The sequence below is a fragment of the Anabas testudineus genome, chromosome 1 (genome assembly GCF_900324465.2).
Source record: "Anabas testudineus chromosome 1, fAnaTes1.2, whole genome shotgun sequence".
NCBI lineage: Eukaryota > Metazoa > Chordata > Actinopteri > Anabantiformes > Anabantidae > Anabas > Anabas testudineus.
The window spans coordinates 13,380,248-13,400,093 of NC_046610.1; the positions used below are offsets into that span (position 1 = coordinate 13,380,248).

The window sequence follows — 19,846 nt, forward strand, 5'->3', positions numbered from 1 at the left end:
CATTAATTGTTACAGTTAACATACACCGATCAACCACAACATTAAAACCACTGGACGTGGGTCAACATGGATACTCTGTCCTCCTGACCCTGAGACTTCAGCTGCCTACTTGATCAAGTTGACATGACCGTGAACATGCTCGTTGCTAACCTAAAATAATGGGTCATTGTTTCATATTGGCTTTCCAAATGTCATTTGACAGTATGTGCACTGTAGCTCAAGGCAAAGGCAAATCTCATGATTAAAGAAAAAGATGAAGACCAGGAAGTTTTAAGACCACAAAAAAGTACACACATTCTGTACGTGCAAACATATTCACCATACAACAAGAATTCTTTAATACAAACATAATCTAGCTCACTCACTCTGAAAATACTTTATTTTGAATAAATCTGCATTATGTCTGGATATTCAGTGATGGCCAGTACTCGTCATTAGCTTCCATTTAATCAAATTACAGGCTCTTGGATGCAAACACAACAAGACCTGATAATTAATCTAAAGACAGAGTTGACATCTGATCATTCTTGAACTGCTTTTGAAGCTAATCAAGTGTAATAGTAATAGTATGTTTTGAAAACGCATAAAATATCAAAAAGCACTATAAAAAATCATCACTATAAAATCAAAATATTCATTCCAAGACACCGCCTAGTTTAAATGTCAGTATGAGCTTTAGATCCATGTCAGATCTAATTGTAAAAAATACTTTCAGGCACATTAATAATAGTAACCTCACGAGAAAGGGGCAGGATGAACTCCTAAAGATAAACAAGTAATTATTACTTTTTTATTAGGCAGTTATTTTTGCAGACAGGAACGGAGAAAAGAAAAAATCAAACGCAAACTTCAGGGCTCTCATTGTGGTGCGTCTCCAGTTCCTTTCTATCTTCACCTGTCTGTCTCCAGTCAGCAGTGAAGACACACAGTCTAGACAGCGGATCGCTTTCAACTCAAAGGCTGGAGCTCTGGCTCCAAGCCGACCCTCCAGTTTGGTGCTGAACTCCACTAAATTGCCAGGGTTCAGATTAAGCAGAACCTGTCTGAACTCGTGGCTGGCCATTAGGACTATATCTCTGGCTGGGTCCTCTTTCTCAACATTTCCATCACTTATCATCGCCACCGTCACCTCAAATCGGTAGCTGTCGAAGCGCTTGACGTGGCAGGTGTGTTTCGCCAGGGCCTTGATCTGACACAGTTCTTCCTCTTCTTGCATTTGGAGCAGAACGGGCAGTGAAACTGTAGCTGATGGAGAACTGGCAGCCAAATCTGCAGCTGTTACGTTTGCAACTGTAGAGTTCTTTGGTTCGCATTTGGGATACGTCTGTCCGTACAGGCAACGCAGCCAGTCGCCCATGAACACTGGCAACATGTTAATGACAGACTGCGCCCCATTCTCTGTCTCGGCCACACGGACATGCTTGAAACGCCCAGTCCAAGTAATTCTGTGTCCATGCAGGTGGCTACAGAAGATCTGTGTCTGGGCCATGCCGTTAGTTTCCCAGGCCGGGGGCCCACATACCTGACTATACTGGCTCCAAGTCAGTGTGGAGTTGTAGACCTTCTGTCCCTCTGCATGATACACATAGGTGGCAAAGAAAAATATCACCAAAGAGATACAAAGTAAGATGACTTTGACGGGGCCTCGGTGTGTCAGTGAGCGAAAGACGTCCAGAATGGACGTGCTGAACCGTGTCCAGAGCCGCAGGGTGACAGGTATCGCACACACTACGAGGGTCACGATCATCTTGGTCAGTTCCAGCTCGAGGAACCACTTGAAGAGCTGAATGAAGAGCATGATGGCGAGGCCGAATGCCAGGACAGGTAGTGCGAACAGAAAGAGAAAATAGGCCACGCAGGTGCGGATTAGACCCACGGCGGAGGAACTCTGAAGGAGCACGACGGAGAACTCCCACCACATGAAACACACAAGGTATGGAACCAGGATACAGTAAGTCCCCCGGAAACCGCGTATCCTTGCCATGCTGAAGGTGAAAGTAAACAGTAGTTTAGTAGAAATGTTGAAGACAGTAATTTTATAAGGTTTGAAAGCATCAACACAACTATTCAGAAATATGCTGAGCTAAATCCCACAGACACAATCCAGTGTGTGAAGCCACAGTATGTTCATCAAACACATCCTGGGCCCTAAATGCTCCTTCTCACCTGATCAACAAGTAGAAGAGGTAAACATAAAGCAGGCAAGGAAGACTGAGCTTCAGCACCACTGACTTCCCCAGTGGCACTGTGGCGAAAGTGTGTCCCAGGAAACGAAGCACTGTCATGTTTTCGGGCAGTAACTGGGTCAGGCCACACAAAGATGATGCTACCTGGAAAGTACACATACAAAAAAATTTTACAAAACCTTCAGGGAACTGTTTTATTAATGTGTCATTGTCACATACATGAAATATGTTTATTGTGTTAACTATTTGGCCTCTTTAAAGGTAGAAAATCATTATAAAACCTGCAGGTATGCTGTTGGTATATCTACACTGACCTCTATGAGCATTGCTCGGCGTGCATACATCGCAGCAGTGGGATTGAGACTCTTGTAGCTGACTGCAGTGAAGAAGATGGCCACAGTAGAAAGCTCAGAACAGGGGATCCAGCCTTTATCGGCCACGGGGAAGGAGAAGATTACAAAGAAAACGGAGAAGATAAAATAGAGATACGGCTCTAGGTTGTTCCAGCCAAAGTTGGTCTCCGCTTGTTCCACATCCAGCCCAGGTTCAAAACGTGTCAGCAAAGATGTCAGAGCTCTGAAGTTTTCCCATGTCTGGAAAAAATAGAAAAAAAAGGGAAAAAGAAATAAATAAAAGGCATCTGCAATTACAATATATGCATCCACACATAAATGTTATTAGTATAAATACATGAGTATGATTACTTTTAAGTCACAAGGTTTGTATCCACCAAAGATATTTCATGTAAAATATGTTTGGTAGTAATAAAAGTGAAATCGCTGCATTAAAAAACCAACAGACAAATAGGGAAATCTCCAGTGTCCTCATCTAAAGGCACAGCAAATAGGCAAGTAAAATGAAAAAACCAAAACCTTAAACACACCTGGATTTAGAATTTTAAGAATAACAAAGCTGCCAATTCCCACTCACCTTACTGCTCTGGAAAATACGCAGCGTGCTGATGATCATGGAGACGAAGGAAAGGTAGAACACAAGCAACGGGATGACAAAAGCGAACAAGTCAACTGTCAGGTTGCTTATGATGAAGAAAAAAATCAGAGCGTTGACGTGCTGCGTGGGGATGATTGTGCTCAGCCACTGGACGCCGGCTCGTGACGCCCAGTCGACCAGGTGCTCCTTCATCTCCACAATGGCGTGCAGCGGGTACTGCAGCATCTGAAGTGATGACAGACAAATAGAAGGAGAGACCAGAAACATTAACATGCAAAACAAGCAAATGCAATTAAGATGATTACATTATAATATTCAGCATCAATCAATCAATCAATAGCATGATGTAATTATATAACATTAAGATGGTTTAACAACAACAGTAACAACATCTACAAAATAAAGAACAATTGTAACAGTCCATCTGTTTGAGATACCATTAGGCGTGATTTCATGTCCATGGCTCTACTTATTGCTCCACTCTGTTTAGCATCCAACATCATGCCACTGCGGCCAAAACCCCAGGAGGTTTTTTGGGACTTCTTGCATCCTGATGGGACTAACTCAGTCTTGAGCTTCAAATAATACACAAAATAATATTAAGAAATAATTTGAATTTGTGTTGTTACATTTCAGATTTAATGTTTTTTTTACCTCCCCACTGTCATGAGGTGTCGGGCTTTCAGTCTTGGCTGCGGCCTGGCTCTCATGTTCGGGTGCAGGGGGGACAAAACCTTGTGCATAATGTTTTGTCATCTCAACAAAGTCCTCCAGAGCTACCAGCTGTTGGGCTGAGAAGACACATTACAGGTTATTATATCCAGCTGTACACTCAATACACACCCTCTTCCCTATATCCTCTCTCTTGCCGGCTGAACACTTACACTCATTGCTGACCATGCTCTCCAGTACTTTCTGGGTCTGGCCTGAGGTTGGGCCAGGAATCCTCCCAGCAGTGCCACCTGTTGGTGAGGAGTGACCACAGCAGCAGTGAGTTAGAAATGTTGTGCTGCATGTCTGCATGTAATGTGATACTGCTCACCATGACAGCTGCAAACACTGAAATCACAAAGGGCGATGTGTGATATATTTAACATGCTACAGCATTCTGGGGAGTCTGGGGTACACATGTAGAGGGCTGTATATGTGCCTCCTACCTGGCACAGCATTGATCTGGCTGATATTTTCCAGCATCTCAGTCACAGCCACCTTCTCCTTCTTCTCTGGGTTGAGCTTCCAGTACATCATCATGGCTGCTTTGCGCACTGCCTGCTCAAATTTACTTTCTGTTGACAACTTGCGCACATCAGCCTCATTCTCTGGACTGATTCCTGGTAGACAATGAGGTATGGTTAAGGAACTAGAAACACAAACAGAAAAACAGAGACGTGTACATGCATGCATTAAATGCTGTAACATTACCTTTTTTCTGGATCCAGCAGCGTTGCAGTATTTTTGCGGCACCTTTTCTTCCCTGTTTGGCTGCTTTAATCAGCCAATTAACAGCCAGACAGTTATTTAACTCTGTGTCTTTCTCCTCAGCAAGAATCAAGTAGTGCTGTCCCAGCTAAATCATGAGAGTGAGGTAGAAAAATTATGATTTATTCAGGGTCTGTCAAGTCTAATTATGCATAAAACCTTATACACACTAAGAGCATCAGTGTTCTGTCCAAGGATACTCTGACATGTGGACCAGGTTATCCTTGAATCAAAACGCCAAACCTGCAGTTAGTGGACAAGCTGCTTTATCTTCTGTGTGACACAGAGACTTTACAATACTATAATTTGCTCGGTGTCCCACAACATACACTGGTTACTTCTCTGCTAGAAGACAGGTCCAAGTCATGGGATTGGTGGTTTGATTCTCGGCACATCCAAGTGTCCTTGGATATGGATCCAAGACACTGAACCCCAAGTTGCCCCTGGTGAATCAGGTCAGCTGCATAGCAGTTCTGCCATCTGTGTGTGTGCTTGTGTGGGGCACAGTGTAAAAGTACTTTGAGTACCGGTACTGTAGAAAAGCACTGTATAAGTGCTGTCTGTGTTACAGACAGAGAGAATGAAATCATAAACATCTGCTTATTAGCAATCATTTTTTTATTATTATAATTATTGGTCTGTGAATGCTGCAAGACTGGGATTATGTTAATATGTGCCACAGTAATTTGTGCCTAATATTGAAGGTCTGGGATCAGCGGACAAAAATAGATGCGTCCTCACACCCAGACTGAGTCACCGAGCAGGACAAAAAACAACACCATGTGCCACTCTGTGTGCTATGTGCTTTCTCTCACCCGGGTCTGAGCTCTGGCATCACCAGCTCTGGCCTTCTCCTCCATCTGCTCCACAGACAGCTCTTCCTCTGGTTCTTCATCTGGAGGAGAGGACAACTTAAATATGCATAATTCGCTCCTAATCAATGAAAGAACTCTGTTTGATTGTACAACGTCATTGCTGTCAATCATGTATAGCTGTCCAATTATACTGAATGGTTAGTGTGACCCAGTTTTTGCATATAATTTATTTAAATCCAGAAATGTCTGAACACCACCTGTAATCTCATCCTGTAATGTGAGCAAACCACAAAATAAGAAGTGGAGCAGATGTGACTGGGTTTTTCTTTTCAAATGTCTCTGTATGTCTATGCAGATTTCCTGTGACACGACCTCTAGAGCTCCATCAACAATGTGTTTATTTGTATGTCCTTTGTCACAAATGCTTGTTGAATGCATAACGTTTTGTAACACTTCCTTTAAACAAAGGGGTTCAGTTTCTATGCCTGTAGCAATATTCGTCTCATGCACCTGGAATTTTGCATCTTTTAGGTCCAACCAGTGCGCTGGTTACACTTTCAGTAGCTCTGAAAGTAAACATTGTGACAACATTTAAGTTAGTGAACAATATTAGCAATTAAGTTACCTAAATAAGACGTTGTGTCACCGTGCAGATTGGTAGGCTCAAGGACTCAACTCGAGCAGGACATAAACCTGTGCACCAAATCTCACAACAATGAAACTGATAGTTATTGAGACACATTTGAACCAAAACCAGAAATGTGAATGAAGAGTCCAGATAGCTGAATGTTTGCATAGTCACTACTCCTCACCTGCCATTCATACAGTAAGAAGAGCTGCTGATATGAAGAGTGATATATGCAGGGGATTACAATACCAGTGGTCTAACAAACAGCCTTCCTCACTGATAAAGATGTCTTGTTTCATCTAATTTGCTGAATTTATTTTAGTCATTATTCATGTAATTTAAGTATTTTTGCTTTTTCTTACTTTCTTTTTATTTCACAGAGTTAATATAAAGACAGGAATTATAGGAGAAGACAGAGGGGGCCATGACATGTCGCAAAGGTCTCCTGCCAAACCTTAACTGGCGACACTGTGATTACATGGCATGCACTGTAACCATTCGGCTACTGAGGCGCTCCATGTATCACCTTTTATTCTGAAGTGCAGCCCAGTGTGTTTTGCACCACAGGATTAGAACAAAAAACAACGTTAGCTAGATTACCTCTTCATTCTGGCCAAGAGAGATGCTCATCCAAGTGCAGGGTTACTCTGCTACACATGGAAAGAGATTCCACAACATGGCATGAGGCTTATCACCTCTACACAGCAATGAGGTAGCGGTCTGCGACGTCACCTGAGCTTACCTTCGTCTTCATCAACGGCGTCCTCTTCCTCTGCTTTCCTGAGTCTTTCCTGTATTATCACCTTCTTGGCCATAGAGGCAAACGTCCTCTTCACTGGGACGGTGGAAGAAGGAGCAGTCGACGTGGTGGAAGCGGTAGAGGACAAAACTGGAGGGGGACCTGATGGAGTGTTACAGGCCAAGTTGGAGGCAGATGTGAGCTTGGAAAATGATGAGGTTTTGGAGATTTGAGGTGTAGACGGGTTAGGAGAAGAATTAATTGTTGTTTGATTTGTAGGAGGAGAGGAGGGTTTCACTGGAACTGTTTTAGAGGACACATGAGCAGAAGACGAGGGCTTTGGCTCGGAGGTGGTTTGAATAGACTGTGGAGAGGGATATTCTGTAGTAGATCCTGTGGAGGTTGGACATTTGGAGGCCTGAGACGGTGCAGCAGATGGGTTATTGGAGAAGGGTGCGAGAGGAATCTGTGTGGGGGAGGGATGAGAGGGTCCATCCAGGACAGGCCATGACCCCTGTGTGTTGAGAGGTGTGGGTGCTGATGGGAAATCCTTCTGCATCTTTCCTGAGAAAAAAATGTTAATTAATAAGTAAATATACTATCATGTAACGTCTGACTAAATACTACAGTTAAAAAAAACAGAAATCCTCAGTGGTGAGTCATGTGAGTGAAAAAAACAGACGAGACATTAAAATATAACAAGTTTCCTTTGCAAGTGGAAAGGAAGGTTTTGACAGCAGTGAAATAAAAACAGCATTAAAAGACAATACTAGGTAATTAGAAAAAAAAAAAACCTGTTGAAATGACAAAGTGGCAAATTAAATCTTAATGTAATCTAATCTAAATATTCCAAAAACAAAACTTAGAATATTATTTATTAGTTGTGACAACACTGTAATCACTCCGTGCCATAGCTTGGCATCTGAGCTGTTCGCCCTGCAAAGACACTCCTCGAGTATTCAGGAACTCTGAACTCCATGACAAAGCACATCCTCGACAGTAAGTTTACACAAGTCAATAGTAAAATTACATAAAGGAGAACGTCTTACTTGGCAACTAAATGAGCAGATTTCTTCAAAATGTGCAGTCACTGTTCTCCTGAAATTAAATGTTGTGTCTGTTGTCCATGCTGGGGTCCATGCCGCCGCTCCGCACAGCTCTGTGAAACCAGAGACGCACACTGGCTGTGGTTAAACTCTCATGTCTCCGGTCTATAAACAACACCACAACTTAGTGACCCACCCTCTCAAAATATACTCCCCATATGGGGTAATACATTTCTATTAAATAGCCAAGCTCTCATTTTTTATTCTGTTTATTCTGAAATAATATAATAAGAATAATTTGTATTAAAAAAAAAGCTTTAAAACAATAGGTGATTGAAATCCGGTGAGGCTGCATGTGCAGTTTTGAACTGAATGGTTCCAGTATTTAAGTAGATTATGGGGTTCCAGGTCAAGAGCCTTTCTTAATCATGGCCGGCCTCTCTCCCATATGGCACCAGTCGCTTAGGAAATGCATGATAATTCAGTTGAAATTACAGAGTTTATGTTATTACTTCATGCATATTAAAAATGTACTTCACCACAGATTGAAGTACCACTTCCAAGTATTTACTGAAGTTCCAGTTCCTAAGTACATGCTCTAAAATTTGCTAACTACTTTTTTGTGGTTTTCAAATACAGTTGAGTTAGAGGTTAAAAACTTGTATGTACAGCTCTAATCCAGATGTGTTTGACACATTTTCAAAGGTAAAAAATATGGCAAATAAGCATTTCTAATAATTAATGCAAATTAAGGAATAAGACCTTTTTTTATGTAGGAAAACTAAAACAGTAGCACATTGACGATGTGCCGGTGTAAAGCAGTTTTTATTGTACATCTGTACATTGTGCATCACTCATTCATATAAACGTATAAATCCACAAAGCATCAGGCTTTAATTCAGTCTTTGTATCACGCATGCTTTACTTATTACCTACGTATTGTTTATGAATATGATTTGTACCATTGCTGAAAAGTGTTGCAATGATTCTCACAACATGTGATATGGAGTATATAGGTATCCTATAAATCTGCTGCTATATGAGCAGTATCTAGATAGCTTGCTTGTTTCATAGTGCCAAACTGTGGTCATATTCGTGCAATGCACTGAACAGACAGCTCCCAGCTTTGCACTCTCTCTCCTTTGCCTTTTTTTTTCTCCAGCATTGAGGATGACAGTCTGTTGCCAACTGCAACAAGATTTTAACTCTCATGTGTGCATCAGCAAGCATCTCATGAACATCCAGGTCACTGCTTGGGCCCAGTGGAGATAAAACCCCCTGCTTCCCACAGCTCACCCAGGTCTCACCAGCTCCTTTTTTGTGGCCAAAGCTGTGAATGTACTGTTTGTTAATCTGTGTACCCCTCCAGATGTGGGTTAAAACGTGGCACAGTCTGGTTTAATCCGCTGATGTGACTCGCTCATACGCAACCCCCACATTACAAAGAAGATAGAGAGGGAGGGAGAGGGGTGACAGAGAAACGAACACAAAGAGGGAGGCAAAGTCCCAGAGTCGTTTATTATTGTGTTTGTGGTTAACCTCTGCTGTTGTTATCTGACTATCTAACTAAAACTAGTTTGCACTGACACACCACCACTCTTCCTATAAAACTGGAGCACTGCATCATTTCACTGTTTTATGTGTGTGTGTGTGTGTGTGTGTGTGTGTGTGTGTGAGGGAGTCTTAGGTAGCCCGGAGAGAGCTGCGCTTCACAGTTCACAGCATCCAATGAGTGCGCTTGCCCGAGAGGCGGGACTGTGACCCGGTTAGACGTAAAACAAGCGAGGCTGCCTGTCCCCATCACTTCAGACTGGGAGAAGTCCGCGTCCTCCGTGGAAGCCACGATGTCTGACTGTAGGAGGCAGTGGAACAGGGAGGATGAGCTACCTGTTTACCTGGCTGGACCCATCACCACGGGGCCGAACCAGAGGAAGACGTACGGGATGTTCAGCTCCGTGGAGGGGGCGTTTGAGAGCAAGACCATAGACTTCGACAACTACGCGGTGGGGAGGAAAGGGAGCCGCACCCCGAGAAGCGGGAGCCGGGAGAGGCTTTTGGAGACCGGTGACCCCATCGGCAAGACGCCCAGCGAGACCCGGGCGGCGTCACAGACCGACTCACCGGTGGAGAGCGACGAGGCGCGCACCGGCTCCGAGATAAAGTACTCATCAGGGAAGGAGAGCGCGAATGGAGAGGTGGGAGAGCCGGTGTCTTTCTCACTGTCTGGCTTTTTAGGTTGAAATGTTGATGTTTCGTTTATAACCAGGCTCCTGTAGAAATACAGGCCATATAAGGTGCAGCACAGGCCCCGAGAGCTGGTGGAAGACTGTCGGCCCACTTACAGGGAAAAGAACAATGAGGGTTATTTTTGATTGGCTGAACGTGGCTTATAAATATTTCAATAATTTATTTTTAGTGGGAAAAATGGCCCAGTTTGGGAAGAACACAACTAGAACGGTTCAAATGGATGAATCCACCCATCAGGAGTGAGGCTGGAGAGCTGCACTCTGCAGAAAGGATCAACTTTGTCCATTTGACCAGTTTGACCATTTTATAAGTAGCTCAAATAATAATATGCAAAAAAAAATATATATATATATATGCAAATGAACGTGGGCACGCGCTGTGCGTCGGGCGCCGCTGAGCTCGTGGTGCTGAACTGGACAGCGACGGGCAGCGTATTGTTTTCATGTGGTCACGTGAGCTGTTTGCATGTATGTATGGGCTCGTGTGTGTGTGTGTGTGTGTGTGTGTGTGTGTGTGTGTGTGTGTGTTCGGGGTGTGAGGGCGCTCGCAACCGTCGCTGTCGGTGCCTGGAAGACGCTTAAGACGCGCGCACGCACGCACAGGATCGTCACCTGTCTGTCACGGTGCGCGCTCCGTGACGCAGCCGTACGGCGGCGGATTCATCGCTCTCCCTCTCTCTCTCTCTCTCTCTATCACACACACACACACACACGGAAACAAAAACCAACACACTTTCGGGGAAGTCAAAGGGGCGCAGAGCGTGGCGCAGGGCGCTGGACTGGAGACTGTGAGCATGTCTGGGATCAGTTACCAGGGGAAGAACAACATCCCCCATTTGACGGTAAGAGACTCGGCCTGGTCAGCGGCGCTGGCCGAAGACGCTGTATGCGCTTGTGTGCATAGAGGAGATTCAATTCTTAGTGAGGCTGTAAAGGACAGAAGTCCCCCTCTAATGTTTCTCCAGCCTGAAACAGCAAACCTAAGACAGAGAGGTGACAATTCTCTGCGTCCGTGCGTCGGATCGAGCGCGTATTCTCGCCCCGGGGCTGGACGGTGTTGTGTAATCTCGCCGCTTGTCAGAGGGATTAACTCGGTTGGCGTGACGGTCAGGAAATCAGGAATCGCACAGGAAACAAAAGACTTTCGTAAACCAGAACGGAGGTGATGCCATTTTCAGCCAGCTCGTGTGAAAAGCACGTATCCTGCAGAAAGACGTATCTATCATCAAATGCAAAGCGAATCCACGCGCACATTCAGACGCTACAGGCATTAAAATGTATGACGGTGTCAAAAACCAAAACTGCAGGCGTCCTTATTGGTTAAAGATGCTGACAATTCAGCAGAGCTGTCAGCTACCATCATCTGGAACCATGGATGATCACTGGTTACCATGGAGACAAAAACTTCTTCCAGATGCTGTTGCCAGGCACCATCCACAGTGGTGAAGGGTGTGGACACAGCCTCTGATAAAAAAATGCACTTGTTTTACCACTGTGTCTCCAAATGTTCAGTATTCTGTACAATCAATGTTACTGAGACATTTCAGGTGTTCTGAGACTCCATCCAGGTGTCATTATATTGCTATAAGGTCATGGATTACATAACTGATGCACGCTGGTGCAATACATCATAAAGTCAGGATTGAATTCAGCCCCTCTTGCTCTTTCTCCCTCTCTCTCTCTCTCTCTCTCTTCTTACTGCTCCCCTGCAGAGCGAGAGGCTGTTGATCAAAGGAGGGCGAGTGGTCAATGATGACCAGAGTCTTTATGCAGATGTCTACATCGAGGATGGGCTCATCAAGTGCGTCTATGAGGAGTTGATTATGTCAAATGATTGCAGAGGCAAAACATATGTGATTTGAGTACATCAATATTTCACTTCCTAATTCTTTTTTATGACCTTTTCTACACCCTCATTCTTCACAACCCCGCTGTGATGGTGATATATCTTTTCACATCATCTCCTCACTCCCACGTTTCATCCATCACTCTTTTATCTCAACATCGATCTGAACCTTGGCAGGCAGGTGGGGGAGAATCTGGTTGTTCCGGGGGGTGTCAAGGTGATTGAAGCCAATGGCCTCATGGTGATACCAGGGGGGATCGATGTCAACACCTGCCTGATGAAGCCCTACCTGGGTACTCAGCCTGTTGATGACTTCCTGCAGGGCACCAAGGCCGCACTTGCTGGAGGCACTACTATGATCAGTGAGTATGGATCCCTAGAAGCATGCAGCATACTCAACCGACTCCTGTGACCACATTAACACACTCTTTCCATTTTAACCTTCGACCCCTCTCACCTCTCAGTTGACCACGTGACCCCTCAGCCCGAGGACAGTCTGCTGGAGGCGTTTGAGCACTGGCAGGAGGCTGCAGACAAGAAGGCATGCTGTGATTACTCCCTGCACGTGGACATCCCCCAGTGGAACGACACTGTTAAAGATGAGTTGGAGCTGCTGGTGCAAGAAAAAGGTCTGTTCGTTTTTGGTCGTTCTGTTATTTATTTATTATTGTAGTCATTGCTGTAATTCGGGTATCAGTTGCACATTCATCCTCTTTTTGGAGCCATTTCACAAGAACAATAGGGACAGATTTAGAAACAATTTGGCCAAGTGCTGAATCCTCTTACAGTGAAGGGACAGCAGAAAGCTGCATTGTTCTCATTACAGCACTATCTTGGTGGCAGTGTATACATTTAGCTTGTAAGCTGTTTTAAGTAAAAAAAATCACATTTCATCTGGGGCAACTACAAAGTACTGCAGCAACAGCACTAGAGCAGCGGCTCCTGTGACCAGTTTCCCTTTAGAAACGGTAGAGTTGTTACTCTTGGCTCAGATGCAAGATATTAACACGTTCTGCATACGCTGCACGTGCTGAATTTCTCCTTGTCACCTTTGAGTCATGAATACATTCTTTTTTTTTTTTTTCATTGTTGTCAGGTATCAACTCCTTCCAAGTGTTCATGGCCTATAAGGACTTGTACCAGATGACAGATTCTCAGGTGTGCTTCAGAATCACGAATCCTGCTCTAATGTCCCCACGTAAAAATAGGAGCTAATTGATATGTTTCTGTTTGTTCTTTGGGCTCGTCGCTGTCTTTTAGCTCTACGAGGCTTTCTCCTTCCTGAAGCAGTTGGGTGCTGTCGTGTTAGTTCACGCTGAAAACGGAGACCTGATCGCTCAGGTAAGTGCAACATCACCTCCTCTATTTTTGCCTCCGTCTTTATAGTTATATGCAACCTCCACTGCAGCTGGTAGATATTCTTGTTACATAACTCTCACTCTTTCGAGAGAGAAAGGATTTATGCTGCTGCTGCTGCAGCAGTTGAGGATGACAGGTTTATCTTAGGCCACCCTTGCTGTTATTATACTAATGATGACAATGTAATGGTGATTAAGATGGTGAAGGTGCTGATAATGCTGACAGCAGTGATGAAAAATGGTAGTCATCGTCATGGAGATGATAGTCCTGATTAAGGAGACAATTAGGCGAAAACCGTGATCTATATAATGAGATAGATAAATGAGGTTAAGGAATTATAATGGGAGAGATGATGAATTATAATGACATACTTGTTAAGCTAACTCTAATGGAAATAGAGAGAGGGATGATGAAAAAACTGTAGAGGCACCAACCTCTCTCAGAGCAAATAATGAAACCATGCAAGGGGTGGGTTTTTCATTTTAACTGTTCTTTGCGCCAGACAGAACTGTCAGAAGCTCATTAATTAAAAGCACAATAGCACGTGTTCCCCGCCGTGCATTGGTATTTTAAGATAATAATGCACGCTTCATTTCCTTTGATAAAACGACAGCCCAAGAGATTTACATTTTACATTCACACATACATGAGATACCAGTTTTGTGGGTGTAACATGACGCTACGTACCGATAGTGCATGTGATGGTGACAGCTGCTGTTGTGTTCGTTTGTGTTTAGGAACAGAGAAAAATCCTTGGGATGGGAATCACCGGGCCTGAAGGCCATCCTCTGAGTCGTCCTGAAGAGGTGATTTTCGTAAACTCTGGCTGGTCGTCTGCTATTCCACCACCACTGTGCCCGTTTTATAAGTGCTTTGCTTCCTTTCCATGCAGCTGGAGGCTGAGGCGGTGTTTCGGGCCATCACTCTTGGTAACCGTGTGAATTGTCCTGTCTACATCACTAAGGTGATGAGCAAGAGTGCAGCTGACACAATCACCCAGGCCCGGAGGAAAGGTCAGCCTCTGTCTTTTCAATAACTGTCTGACCTTTTTTTTCACCAGCTTTGAACCATTGCATCCATTTGACTCTACTTTAATAACTCTTCCTGTGTTTATTGACGTGAACTATATTTTTATATTTTTGTATCCAGGTTCTGTAGTTTTTGGGGAGCCAATTACCGCCAGTCTGGCCACTGATGGTTCTCACTATTGGAGCAAGAACTGGGCCAAAGCGGCTGCTTATGTGACCTCTCCGCCTTTGAGTCCTGATCCCACTACTCCAGATCATCTCCACACGCTGCTGTCTTGGTACATCTTAATCCTTTTCATCCATTCATCAGTGAATGCACATGGTTCACTAAACAATGGTGGTCTAGGGAGCCTGAAAGAAATATGCAGCATATAGTATATTTCATACTAGAACATACAGAGAGCTTTCTACAGTAAATGAGATAGAGGGAGGTCAAACAAAGTGCTTAATTTAGCTATAACCTCTGCACAAAGTGAAATGCAAATGAGCTGGGTGACACCAAATGAGACACCTGCAAGGATCTAACTGTCCCTGTTCGCTCTTAGATATTTGTTTGGTATTCATGTCACAAGCAGCTGCTGATGTGTAAGGAATATTGTCAGACCAGCTTCGGTGAAAAAGAACAGATGGAGCGAAGGTGAATGAGCACGACAAGACAAGGGCGGAGAGAACGAGATGACAGACACTTAATAATGGATGATTCGAAATTTTTCTGAAGTAACTTTAACTGTGCACAGTGTAAAGTACGTTGATTGATAATGGTAAGTTGATTTGTAAATCATGCCTCACAAAGATGGATAAATTGCACCAAACCAACCGTAGTTCACATCTTATATAGACAGACAAACCGCACAGAACATTGTGCTGCACACTTTTGACTGTCCCCGATTCCATAAATAGCACAGGAACTAGAACCCTTCATCATCTGTTGCCTTGACTACCAAGTGCCTCCCTCCTCTTCACTCTTCCTCTCTGCTCCTCCAACCTTCGTCTGCAACTGCTTCTCAAGGCGGGTCCGCGCTGTCGTGCTGGTGGTGCAATACTGCTGTTGCTGAAACGACAGGGTGCATTTAGTTTCTTTTTCACAGACACAAACAAAAGAACATAGCTTTTTCTCACATTGCAGTAGGACCATTTATCTCCTCAATAGGCATCTTCTCTGTGCTGAGACGACTATCCCACAGGTCACGATGATGAAATAATCACTGTAATTAACAAATGAATAAGAGACATTAGCTAGGGAATCATGAAAATGACCTTTTATGAGCTCTTCATCAGTTAAATTATGACTCTTATATAGTAAGGAGAAAGTGAACAGCATGAGTTGATGCTTTTTGATAACACAGTGCATTTTTAAGTTGACTAGTTAATACTTTAGGCACTGGTGCTGCAGCTGTGTTGCACCAGTCTGTTTGGATCAGCTAGCTGTTTTTTTTCCTGCCCCAGGCCACTACATGACTTGTGCTGTGCCTCACATGCACACTGGGGACATCTGGTGGACAAAAGTGAAAGTAGCTGTCTCTGTGTTTATCACAAAACTTGAAATTCAGTATTGTCTTCAGGAAAGGTCACAAGAAAATTAAATTGCCATTAGATCCCAAACACTTTGTTGCTTGCATTAAATAGTTTGCAGGTTAACCTCTGCAATGTTATGCAGTATATGCTGATCTTTGTGAAATTTATTTTTATGCCATGATGTAGTGGGGACCTCCAGGTGGTGGGCAGTGCTCACTGTGCTTACAGCACTTCCCAGAAAGCAATTGGTAAAGAAGACTTCACCCTCATCCCAGAGGGAACCAATGGAGTGGAGGAGAGAATGGGTTTCATCTGGGACAAATCTGTGGTGAGCAGGGAGAACGTGTGTGTGTGTGTACCTGCGAGTGTGACTTTTGCCTCCCACTTTAAACAACCATTTATCTGTCCCTTAGGCCATGGGGAAGATGGATGAGAATCAGTTTGTGGCAGTCACATCTACGAATGCTGCTAAGATCTTCAATCTGTATCCACGTAAAGGCCGGATAGCGGTGGGCTCCGACGCTGACATTGTCATCTGGGATCCTGATAGTGTCAAAACCATCACTGCCAAACTCCAGCAGTCGGTAAGAGCAAACCAAAATAGGGGAGATGGAAAGGAAAGAGGATGAGGGAAAAGGGGAGATAGGTACATCAGAAGCAATAAAGAACAAAGAGGGTCTGGAGAAAGGCTGCAGCGAGGAACATTTCATAGGACAGACAGCAGGGTGTGAAATAGGATTAAATCTAAGAGAAAGATCACAGGAGGTAAAGAGAAATCTGAAATGTACTTTTCAGCTTGAGTGATATTCTGCCAAGCCTGGCATTACTGTCTGCAGTAGGAATATGCATGCATTACATTATATACACATATATCATTTTTATTTAGGTTATATCTTTAAAAGGTAGCTGAAATGATATGGGACAGATTTAACTTGGTGCATCACTTAAATACTGAAACTCAAGAGACAGACCTCAGGGGACAAAATTTGCCCGTGAGCAATGTGACACAATGTGGTGAAGATATTAGACACTGGTTAATGTATTCAGTCTGCTCCGCCACTCTCAAAGGCTCTAATCCAGGCAGGCTTTAGGTTATAATCCCTCTTCACCCCTCACCCATTCTGTGCTAACCTCTTTCTAACGCTCCCCCTGTATAGACATTGTTGCAACGAGCCCCATCTTCTCAAATGCTGCATTTTGCTGCATGCATTGAGCCCTTTCATGCAATGCCCTCTGCAATAGCACAATGGGGCTTGACCCTTTGTAGTATCTGCATTCTCAATGGTGGGGGGGAAATGAAAAATCTCTCTTTTGTCCCTCAGTTACTCTATTTACAGTTTTCTTCATCTTGTGTACTGTATTGTAAACCTCTCTGCACAGGCTTCAGAATACAACATCTTTGAGGGACTGGAGTGCCGTGGAGGTCCTGCGCTGGTCATGAGTCAAGGTCGGGTGGTTTATGAGGATGGCAAGCTGCAGGCTCAGCAGGGCACTGGTCGATTTATTCCCCGCAAGCCCTTCCCAGACTATGCTTATCAGCGCGTCAAGTTTAGGAACCAGGTACAGAACACGGAGATACTGTAAATATAGTATTAGTAGTGGTAATATACAGTATAAATATAGGTCACTCCTACTATACTTATACGTATATTGTTGTAACAGAGTAACATCATAAGGAAAAATCATGTAATCCACTTTGTTCCCATGGATTGCAGGTCATTTTGTTTCTGAAGAAAAGAAATAACATATGCTCTGTCTTTGTGCTTTTTCTCCAGGTGAAAGGCAATCAGGGTGTTACTCGTGGGATCTATGACGGCCCTGTGTATGATGTTGTGCCTACCCCCAAATATATTACTCCTGCTCCGTCAGCTAAAACTTCACCCACCTCGCACCAGCCTCCACCAATACGCAATCTTCATCAGTCCAACTTCAGCCTATCAGGTAGCAGATGCACTGTTGTTCAGTTTAGTGATTCCTTTGATGCTTTGTATAGTTTAGATAAATATCCAGATACAGTGCCTAGAAAAAGTATGCAAACTTTCATTGTTTTCATTTTCATAAAATGTGATCTGATCTTCATCTAAGTTAAGAAATAGCAAATATAATGTGCCTAAAATAACACAAAACAAATTCAGATCTTTCATGTCTTTATTAAGACAACCATCGAAACCTGCTAGTAATTCAATTCAATTCAATTTTATTTATATGGCGCTTTTAACAATTGTCCTTGTCGCAAAGCAGCTTTGGAAAGAAACAGTGAATGTGTATGAATCATAATAATCATTGTTTTTAATAAAGACATGAAAGATCTGAATTTTATTGTGTGTTTTTTTTTTAGGCACATTATGTTTGTTAATAGTCTTGACTTGATGAAGATCAGATCACATTTTATGACAACATTAATGCAGGTTCACATACTTTTTCTTGCCACTGCACACCAAATGGCTTCTGGAGAGCTTTCTAAGAAGCTAGATTGGTAATATTGAACGAAATAAAAGCAGTATTTTTTTTTTTTGTCTTTTTTTTATCAGGGGCGCAGATTGATGACAACATCCCACGTCGGTCTGGCCACCGTATTGTAGCACCTCCCGGTGGTCGCTCCAACATCACCAGCCTTGGTTGAACACTCGACTGTGCACAGTGTGGTTGTTGTTCACCTCTTGAGTGTGCGTGAGTGTATATGTATGACTGAGGGTGTGAGTACGCTGGAATGAGTGACCTTTGTGTTTTTTGGTATAAATGGTGACATGCTCCTTTTAGACCCTTATTAGACCGCTTATGATTTTATCAGCTTGACTTGAATCCATGGTCACTGAGAAGAAGCACATGTATACTTCCAGTAAAAGAAGAGTGTGATTTACAATCAGCCACTTGAAATGATGAAAAACTCATGATTGTGGCACACACACACACACACACACACACACACACACACACACACACACACACACATGCACACACATAGAGCCCCCTCTAAGCACTTAGCTGTGACACCAGTGTTATGTAAAAATGTTACCTCCCTTCCTGTGAGCATGACTTTTTCCTTAATCTTCCTCACACCCCACGTCTTAATGTGTGGGTCTGCTCAGACACGGTGCTCCTTTCCATCCATCTGGTTGGACGGTTGTAGAATAAACAGATTTCTCTTGCATCTGGTTTTCAACATATTAGCAATATTTGTTTCAGTGTGGCTCAGTTATACATATTGCATGGACACGTCTCTGGATGTTGCACTACTCGTGGTTTATTGTTACAGTGCAGGAACACTTAAATTGTATTTAACAGCACAAACGTACTCTTACATCAGTAAATGTATGCTTTGAACACATAATGACATTCACTGTGGTTGGAACCAGCTGTTACCAAGTTAAAAATAAGGAAACACATTCATTGATTTTAACTTTACTGTGAACTTTAATAAAAGCAATGCAACTTCCTCTATATAATCAGGTACTTTATGCAAATGCATCAGTGCTCTCCTGTAAAGTGTGAAAGTAGATGAGCAGTTGAAACTAATATTAAGACACTGTACCTAGATAATCGAATTTCACAGTAAAGACTTTGCTGTATTCGCTAGTTTTCTGCCAGTCTCACATCTACAGAGATAGATCTTTGTTGTAATGACATGTTCGACCCACTGCTGTAAAAGGGCTTCAGCTCCCACCACTGCTCTTTCAAACTTCACTCAGAACCTTTATAAGCTGTTTTTATTTTTAACGTTATGGATACCTGGGTGTTTTCTTGGTACATTTAGTGTCTCAATGCCACTTTGCTTTTGTTGTTGTTGTCTCCAATGCAACCACTAATAATCAATAAAGACTTGACTGTTGTCAAAAACAATGGTAAAACAGAGAGTTTAACACTTATTATTATGTGTTGCAATGTGTTATGACAACTTGGAGTTATAGTATGCGTAAGACAGAACCCATTTTTAGTGACAATTACAGTGACGGCTACAGTCATGAACTGTATCTGATCAATTAGCAGGAATCAATAATGAAAAAAAAA

General features: G+C 43.2%; 2 protein-coding genes across 3 annotated transcripts; one reads left to right on the forward strand and one right to left on the reverse strand.

Moving 5' to 3' along the window:
• Positions 1-7,971, reverse strand: wfs1a (Wolfram syndrome 1a (wolframin)). The gene is made up of 12 exons (XM_026360187.1): positions 7,848-7,971; positions 6,802-7,362; positions 5,432-5,511; positions 4,560-4,704; positions 4,295-4,468; positions 4,022-4,099; positions 3,792-3,928; positions 3,575-3,712; positions 3,117-3,362; positions 2,501-2,779; positions 2,167-2,330; positions 1-1,985 (listed from the first exon to the last, which is right to left on the reverse strand). Exons 2-12 carry the CDS (start codon positions 7,355-7,357, stop codon positions 794-796), a joined length of 3,189 nt encoding a protein of 1,062 aa, XP_026215972.1. The 5' UTR covers positions 7,358-7,362; positions 7,848-7,971; the 3' UTR covers positions 1-793.
• A 1,691-nt stretch (positions 7,972-9,662) lies between these two features.
• crmp1 (collapsin response mediator protein 1) lies at positions 9,663-19,668 on the forward strand. Of its 2 annotated transcripts, none has more exons than XM_026358859.1 (14): positions 9,663-10,039; positions 11,803-11,891; positions 12,114-12,298; positions 12,401-12,565; positions 13,033-13,094; positions 13,197-13,277; positions 14,033-14,101; positions 14,188-14,308; positions 14,445-14,601; positions 16,025-16,166; positions 16,252-16,422; positions 17,219-17,398; positions 17,614-17,779; positions 18,370-19,668. In XM_026358859.1, the coding sequence occupies exons 1-14, from the start codon at positions 9,689-9,691 to the stop codon at positions 18,459-18,461; spliced, it is 2,031 nt and encodes a 676-aa protein (XP_026214644.1). In that variant the 5' UTR covers positions 9,663-9,688; the 3' UTR covers positions 18,462-19,668. The 2 variants fall into 2 exon arrangements, with proteins under 2 accessions (XP_026214644.1, XP_026214645.1); XM_026358860.1 differs by lacking the exon at positions 9,663-10,039 and adding an exon at positions 10,797-10,932.
• The last annotated feature ends 178 nt before the right edge of the window (positions 19,669-19,846 follow it).

Coding starts and splice junctions, on each gene's coding strand:
- crmp1 (XM_026358859.1), top strand. CDS start 9,689: ATGTCTGACTGTAGGAGGCAGTGGAACAGGGAGGATGAGCTACCTGTT. Junction 10,040..11,802: donor AGGAGAGCGCGAATGGAGAG/GTGGGAGAGCCG, acceptor GCTCCCCTGCAG/AGCGAGAGGCTGTTGATCAA. Junction 13,095..13,196: donor ACCAGATGACAGATTCTCAG/GTGTGCTTCAGA, acceptor GCTGTCTTTTAG/CTCTACGAGGCTTTCTCCTT.
- wfs1a (XM_026360187.1), bottom strand. CDS start 7,357: ATGCAGAAGGATTTCCCATCAGCACCCACACCTCTCAACACACAGGGG. Junction 4,705..5,431: donor ATGCCAGAGCTCAGACCCGG/GTGAGAGAAAGC, acceptor CTCATGATTTAG/CTGGGACAGCACTACTTGAT. Junction 2,780..3,116: donor GTATTTTCCAGAGCAGTAAG/GTGAGTGGGAAT, acceptor TATTTTTTCCAG/ACATGGGAAAACTTCAGAGC.